This window comes from Sminthopsis crassicaudata, chromosome 5 (genome assembly GCF_048593235.1).
Source record: "Sminthopsis crassicaudata isolate SCR6 chromosome 5, ASM4859323v1, whole genome shotgun sequence".
NCBI classification, from domain to species: domain Eukaryota; kingdom Metazoa; phylum Chordata; class Mammalia; order Dasyuromorphia; family Dasyuridae; genus Sminthopsis; species Sminthopsis crassicaudata.
The window spans coordinates 219,111,070-219,118,608 of record NC_133621.1 but is presented as its reverse complement, the minus strand read 5'-3'; the positions used below and the strand labels follow the sequence as shown (position 1 = coordinate 219,118,608).

Genomic DNA, 7,539 nt, shown 5'->3' with positions numbered 1-7,539 from the left:
AGTATAAATTAAATACTATATATATACATAACCATACAATTGTTTTGCGGTACAAAAAACTTTGACTTTGAAATAGTGCACAATTAGCCTGTGAAGGAAATCAGAAATGCAGGCGGACAAAAATAGAGGGATTGGTAATTCTATGTAGTGGTTCATAGTCATCTCCCAGAGTTCTTTCACTGGATGTAGCTGGTTCAGTTCATTACTGAACAATTGGAACTGATTTGATTCATCTCATTGTTGGAGAGCGCCACGTCCAACAGAATTGATCATCATATAGTATTGTTGTTGCTGTGTACAATGATCTCTTGGTCCTGCTCATCTCACTCAGCATCAGTTCATGTAAGTCTCCTCGAGAAGAATTTAAACAAAAACTTTAAAGAGAAATAACTCTGAAACTAATGAATGCAATCAATTAACCATGTCTCCAGAAGACCTGGAAATAACTTTAAAGGTGTGATATTTGTTCAAGGGAACATTTTAGATATAGCCATTGTGTGGATTAATTTTGATTGTGTTAAGCTCCATCTGTTGCCTCTTTTATGTTTATAACTGGGAAGAAGAAAGGGAGGTAAGGGGGAGTTCATGTAATGATTTTAATGATAATGTCTTAAAGGGCTCTTGGAATATTTTAAATTCACATAGAAGTTCACATAGTAACTGCTTTGAAAGAATTATGTATTTAAAGCAAGTGGTATGAAGTAGAATTTAAAGTTTCATTTGAAGTCTTGTTGGGGAGAGGCATGTTTTTGAAAATTCTTTTTGTTGTTGAAACTTAGCAATAAATAAAGAACTTATGGCCTCTGGACTAGATTTTGCCCATGGTTTCTTTCAGCTCCACATTTAATGATCCTATGAGTAATGAGTCTTCAGCCTTGTTGGGTCCTTTTAACAAAACTCCCTATTCTCCAGTGCATACAATACAAGGATAGACAGGCTGCCATAAAGCTCCCATTAACTTAACTGCTCTTTTTTGACCCCTTAGCCCCAAACTTCATTGACATTTCCTATGGTTTCCAAAGACATGAAAGAAAAAAAGGAAGTGGGAGTCAAACAGCTGCCCAACCCAAGTGACTACATCCTCCACATCCCTCTCCCAGGAAAGAGGAGGAACTCCTGTCTAGCTGATTGGTCCTTCCCCAAACTCCCTGGAAACATTCCCAGGGGACAGAGTTATGCAGCTGGGAAAAATCCCTCAGCTCTAGGAGTTGAGTTTTCCAGGAGATAAGGGTGGAGTAGGGCTTCTTCCTTTCAGGACTTTGGCTGAGATATTCCCCTGTCACCTCCACTAAAATAGTGCAACAGATTGAAGAGGAACACCATAAGAGAATACCTTTTATAAAAAGATTCCAGATATGCAGATGCACTCCTTTACTATTACTATTACAGTAACACGTATTGGTATCATTAGTGCTGTTATTAAAAAGCATATAAGAGACACATGAACAGATACCTCTGTACACAGGAGTCCGGACTGAAATTTTCCTCTCCCCAGCTATTGTGACCCTAAGATAAACTACATCTTGGAGTGGATTTAAATTTTAGATTTCATAGAAGAGTTTGGATGGAAAGGTCCCAAACTAAGAGAAAAACTTATTTGGAACTGGCAGATAATAGTTAATAAACACTGTTATCTTCTAGAGACTGTGGTAAGCCCCAGGGATACAAAAAGAGGCAAAAGTTCCTGTTCTCAAATTCAGAAGTGCTATTATTGAGGTTAGTGATAGGACAGAGTTGTGGGAACCCCTCTTTGGTTGGTGCAAAGGTTCAACATGAAAGAATTCACAAACCCCCAAAGTTAGACTGGCAAAAAGTTTATTGGCACTGAGAAGTCAGCTTTTGCTAGAAGACTGACTTTTTCAGTAGCAAGGTCCTGACAGAGAAGTAAAGGTCTAGCAGAGAGATCCTGGCAGAGATAAAGGGGGTTAAGGCTGAGAAGAGAATGTCTTCTCAGCGGGCAGGGTCCTGACAGGCAGCTATGCCAAGGAGGAAGAGGTTCCTTCGCATGGCATGGTCCTGCTTTGGACCTCTGAAAAGAAATTAGCCCCAAAATGCATGTTTTTATAAGGAAATCTGAGACTGAAATTTCAACCAAGTGAGATTCCCTCAATGCTGTCACTAACCCAAGGCCTAGATTTCTGGTTGAATGAGACCACTTACTGGGAGTGGTACTGAGCTAATTTTCAGCTCAAATAGGGGTCCATAGAAATATCAAATCTACATCTCCGGCTAAATGAGACCACTTTAGTTTGGGCTAAGTAGGACTGGACTCAACTCAATAGAGGATGTAACTAGTCCCACCAAGATAACAATGAAATCACTTTATCTTGATTTCCTGAGGCAGGAGTTTCTCAAGAGTTCAAGGAGAGTTTCTCCCCTTCAAGGAGTTTCCCCCCCCCCCCCATCTTCAGGACAGTTTCAGGATTCCCCCATCCTGATGGTCCTTCAGCCTCAACCCAAGGGATGCATGCAGCTACAACCCTGCCAAAAATACTCAAGTGCTCCTGATCCAGTATAAAATGTAACTGGGAAATAAAATTTAACTAAATAAAAATACAATAAAATGTTACATCTTAAAAACTAAAAGAGTATGTGGCTAGAGAGCTCTTCATGCAATATTAGTTCTCTCCCTCTGTTTCAATTTGACACCACTGTGCTAGAGGATTCAGGATTCCACAACCCCTTCCCCCAGTTTTGAGACTTTGTATAATGAAGTTTCAAATTAAGAAAGACAAAGACTCGAATTAAAGAGGCAATTTTTTCCCTCCCACCTTTAACCACAGTAGGTCCTGGAATGAGGAAGACTACTCCAATAGATCTCTTAGATTAAAATAATATCAAACTTGCCAGATACTCTTTCAAAGAGTTCAAACAGAGGTCTGGACTCTACAGAGTTCCTAGATGATCAAGTTCTAGTTCTCACATGCTTTAGCTTTAATCTCTAGATGTAGGAAGGGTCAATTGGATCAAGAGCCTGGGGAATGAGTTGGAAAGGCCAGATGAGGGGTGTCCTGGTGATTTGCATAGTGGTCAAGGCCTAGCTGACGTCAGGTGACCCTGGCAGCTCCAGGGCGGGTGGAGTCCTGGAAGAAGCTCTTGCCCTAGAATAGTCCCAGAGCTGCCCCAACAATCCTGCTTCCTATCCTGCTCCCACAGTACCAGGAAGTGAAACAAAGTTGCTTAGCCTTCTGCTTGCAATTCATCCTGGTGCCTGCCTGCCATACCAAAGCACCCCTCCCCCCACCCCAATTCCACCCCACCCCCTCGTCTAGACTCCTTCCTGACCTTTAGAGACCTACTTCCAAGAGTTTGTAGACCTTACCTCCTAGAGCTGGAAGTGGGGATGGGACATTTTGTAGCATTTTAATCAGTGTTATTAGTCAATTTAATTAGTATAAAAGCTTTTCTAGGAGGAGAAAGGCCTTATCTCTCTCTCAAACTAATCCTACTTTGCAGTTGAGAATATGTCCCACACAAGACATAGCTGGGTCCCAGTGTCAATTTGCTTGGATCATATCTTTTTTTCCTTTTTTTTTTTTTTTGATTTGTAGATTGGATTATTTCTAACTCCTTTTTCTTAGTTCTCAGAGCAGCGGAGGGAAGAGAAAGGGAAATCCCAAACCCCCATCCTCAGATGATAAGAGTCTCTGAAGGCCAGCAGATTATCTCCCACATCCATGGTGGTCAGCTATTGCCTCATTTCATGACGTCCAGAGCTGTTCTGGGTCCTTCAGACTCCTGGCACTGTCTGGGTGTAGCAGGAGAGGCTGGGGCAGCCCCAGTTGCCTACCACTCTCTACCCTCCACCCCCACGCCCAACCTTGCACTCTCTGTTGCTTTGCTGTGTTTCATCATGGTAGGTGATGAAATCAATAGTCAGGCAGGTTTTACCCATGGATGTAACTAGCTATAGGGCCGTAGTGCATATGGCAAGGATCTCTATAGATTCTGGGAGATTAAGACGAAGCTTCTATCTTGCTCCTCTTGCTATCCAAGGGCCCAGATGTACGCAGACTTGCCTGGAACTAGTGTCAAGAATTCAGGACCCTGGCCTGGGAATTCATCTATTGATAGGACACATGGTGAATGGCATCTCCTAGCAGGAGACAGGAAGGGAACGGACCTACTATGTGTCAGGCATTGTGCTAAGTACCTTTTACAAATATTTCATCAGTCACAGGTGCAGTTCACAAATCAGAAAGGGGTGCACAATCCTGGGCACAACCAGTGGCACTATTAGGAAACCCTTTTAAGCCCCCACCTCCCTTAGTTCCATGTCTACCAGGGTCAGAAGGCTAGGAAGATCAGTCTCCTGCCTGAACTAATTTCAGCAATCAGCATTCCTTCTGAACCTCATAGAAACTATGGAACCCAATGCAGACCTCAGAAATAGAAAGTCCTTAACTACCTGTAACCATCTAGGAAAAAACAAAGGGGGAGGGCAGTTGGGTGGTTCAGTGAAGAGAGCACTAGTCCTGGAGTCAGGAGTATCTAAATTCAGATCCAGCCTCAGACACTAGCTGTGTGACTCTGGTCAAGTTGCTTAGCCTCTATTTCCTCAAAAAAAAAAAAAAAAAATTTAACAAGTATTTTTTAAAAAAAGAAGAAAAATAGTTAACCTGGGGACTTATCTAGGAGATCAGAGGTGAGAAAACTGAAGCTGTCATCTCAGGTAGGGAATCCGGGAATGTCTAGTTCCTGCTCCAAAGAAAGAGGTACAAAACAGAAGCTGGACCTGGATTTCAGGCTGAGAAGTAGAGAGAAGTTTCCCTTGGGACAAAAGGAATAAAGCCATTATTTATTTTGAGAGCCTTGCTTTTGGGAGCAAAAGAGAACAGAGAGAAACCTAGCAAAGGGGAAGAGCTGTGGCCAAGATTTGCCTCAATGAGACAATCTTTGCCTTCTCTTCCCTTTCCACAGAGGCTTTGATTCCTGGAGAGCATTACACATATCCCATTCTTGGTCTTTAGCCACAGTTACCACATGATTTACTTCCCCTGGAACTGGGGCCAGATACCTGGGCTCCCCAGGAAGGTGGGTGTGTGTGTGTGTGTGTGAGAGAGAAAAAAAGCAGGAGGGAAATCCCACCTGCTGTGAGTCACCTGCCCAGCATAAAGGGCAGTACAGAGTGGAGAGTTTAAAAAGACAAGTAGCAAGCCAGAGAGAGAAAAGGAGGCAGAGAATTCGAAAAGAATAAAACAGAAAGTCGGAACTGGTCACACAGCAGTGTGGGAGGTCTAGAAGCAGCTGCAGAACCAACTGCTAACCAGGGAGATGAAGTCTGGGCTCAGGATGCTGCTACTGCTGCTGCTACTGCTGCGGACCACTGAAGGCCGGGCAGTGTTTAGTGGAAGAAATGTGGCCTGGGACCTGTGTCAGGAGCTGTCTCAGAATGTTACTGCTTTGGCCTGGGGCATTCACCCTCAGATGGGAAATCTGGTAAGTGGCTCCCTTTCTAGCATAAAGCATAGGATTCTTCCTCTTGCACTAGGGTAGGAGGAAAAATACATGATGGGTGTTAAGGCAAGGAAAGCTAGAAAGGTTTAGCCTGAAGCTATGCTTACCCAGTGGACTGGGGATTCATTTTAGCTCTGAAACCATTTAAGTATCCATCATATGCTGGGTAAATAATATATTCTATAAGACACAAAATAATGACTCTATCCCTCTCCCCCCACAAAAAAAAACCTAACAAAACAAAACAAAAAACAACCTTGGCGTTTAAGAGTCTAACAGTTGTGGGAAAACTTTATGACTTACTTTGAACCTCACCTGTCCTCCCCTTCAAACGTGTGGCTGAGAAAAAAGATCTTTTGCATAGCGACCAGATTTGTTTTAATGCTTAACTTAGAACCTAGGTTGTACTCCCCAGAAACCCAATTCAATCCGAAGATTTATGCAAAGAATGGGAAAAGTTAATCCCTTGCTATACATCTCAAGAAACCCATCTGTCTTCAGTGCTGGCCAATTGGCTACTGTTTCCTTGTTCCTTTGTGTAAATCCTATATAATGTATAAGTTATGCGAGGAGGGAGTGGGCCACCCCTTTTTCTGGCTCTTTGTCACTGCACGATGACTTAATAAACTTTTCTAACTTATTTCAGTTCTGGGTTTTGTTCTCTGCCACATCATGTTCGCTAGATTATATTAGCCATATAAATGATGATGCAAGGAGGGAAAGAAGGATGCAAGCTAGCAACTATGAATCAGCAAAGTGGAATCAGAGAAGACAGGCTCTAAAATAAACCTTGAGAAGAAGAGGAGCTGGGCAGATGAGTTTTGATTAAGAATCTGGGCCAAGCAGAGTGGGGAATGGGAAGACCCAGCTGAGTTTAAAACTTTATGTGTTGCTTCCCACCTAACCCCACTTTAGGAGCTGCCAAGAGAAGAAAGCACTGGAGAAGCTGTGGATGACGTGCCCCGCATACAATGTGGTGATGGCTGTGATCATCAGAGTCTCACTAACAACAGCCAGGTATTTGGGACACAATCAGGCTTGTGAAGAGGGTTGAGGAGCTGGGTGAATCCCCCTTTTCTCACCAGCTTTCCTCCTTTCAGCTCTGTTTGCAGCAGATCCATCGAGGCTTAATTTTCTATGGTCACTTGCTGAACTCAGAGATTTTTAAGGGGGAACCTTCTCTGCTCCAGGATGGTCCTGTGAGACAACTCCATTCCTCTCTGCTGGGCCTCAGCCAGCTCTTACAGGTATGGGAATGAAGAATGGGTCTGGGGTTGGTATAAAGTGGCCCTCAGGAAATGCAGATAGAAGTTAGGGGGCTGAGATTTGAGGGTCAGGTTTCTCTGTATCCCAACAGCCCAAGGACCATACCTGGAAGAAACAGCATGTTCCTAGCCCCAGTGAGCCATGGCAGCGTCTTCTCCTGCGCCCCAAGATCTTACAGAGACTTAGAGCCTTTGCTGCCATTGCTGCACGAGTTTTCACCCATGGGGCAGCCACTTTGAGCCCCAAAGGAATGGATTAATACTACCTCAAATATCAAAGGATTAACATGGATTAAAACAGACCTTCACTACATGGGAAAATCCAAGTAATGATGAATTGCATGCTTCGACTACTGATAAAGCATCATGAATATTGACAACTACCAACACTGCAGCGTGAATGGCTGGGCCAACAGATATTTATTAGGAAAAATTATTTATCCTCACAAGAGTTGTGGGGGGGAGATATTTATGATATTTATACTAATATGAATTTTCTTCAATAAAAACTTATTTATATACAAATTGAATCTGCTTCTCAGGTGTGAGGGCTAATGAAAAAGAGAAAGATGGAACATAAATGGAAAATTATGTCCCTCCTTTGATTCATCCTTCCAGCTTTTAGGCGATTAGAGAAAGAGAAAGTATTAATTAGTTTTCTAAGGTCTTTCAGGCTTCAAGATAAATCCTATCATTTCTCTTAGGAATATCACCTAGTAGATGCTAACATTAGCACGTAGATCAAGGAGATAAAAATAATAGAAGATGGGGCTTCTTAACTGTATGCTCTGCAATTGCCTCTATCCTTAATTTCTCA

The 7,539-nt window shown here is 42.7% G+C and overlaps 1 protein-coding gene across 1 annotated transcript; it reads left to right on the top strand.

The window, feature by feature from the left end:
* The first annotated feature begins 5,163 nt into the window (after positions 1–5,163).
* On the top strand, positions 5,164–7,127 carry IL23A (interleukin 23 subunit alpha). Its single transcript, XM_074270009.1, has 4 exons — positions 5,164–5,439; positions 6,373–6,474; positions 6,558–6,704; positions 6,815–7,127. Exons 1-4 carry the CDS (start codon positions 5,275–5,277, stop codon positions 6,980–6,982), a joined length of 582 nt encoding a protein of 193 aa, XP_074126110.1. The 5' UTR covers positions 5,164–5,274; the 3' UTR covers positions 6,983–7,127.
* The last annotated feature ends 412 nt before the right edge of the window (positions 7,128–7,539 follow it).

What these genes read in the sequence shown, in the direction of transcription:
- IL23A (XM_074270009.1), top strand. Translation starts at nt 5,275, where the DNA reads ATGAAGTCTGGGCTCAGGATGCTGCTACTGCTGCTGCTACTGCTGCGG. An exon ending in ACCCTCAGATGGGAAATCTG is followed by an intron (nt 5,440 to 6,372) that starts GTAAGTGGCTCC and finishes ACCCCACTTTAG; the next exon opens with GAGCTGCCAAGAGAAGAAAG. An exon ending in GTCTCACTAACAACAGCCAG is followed by an intron (nt 6,475 to 6,557) that starts GTATTTGGGACA and finishes TCCTCCTTTCAG; the next exon opens with CTCTGTTTGCAGCAGATCCA.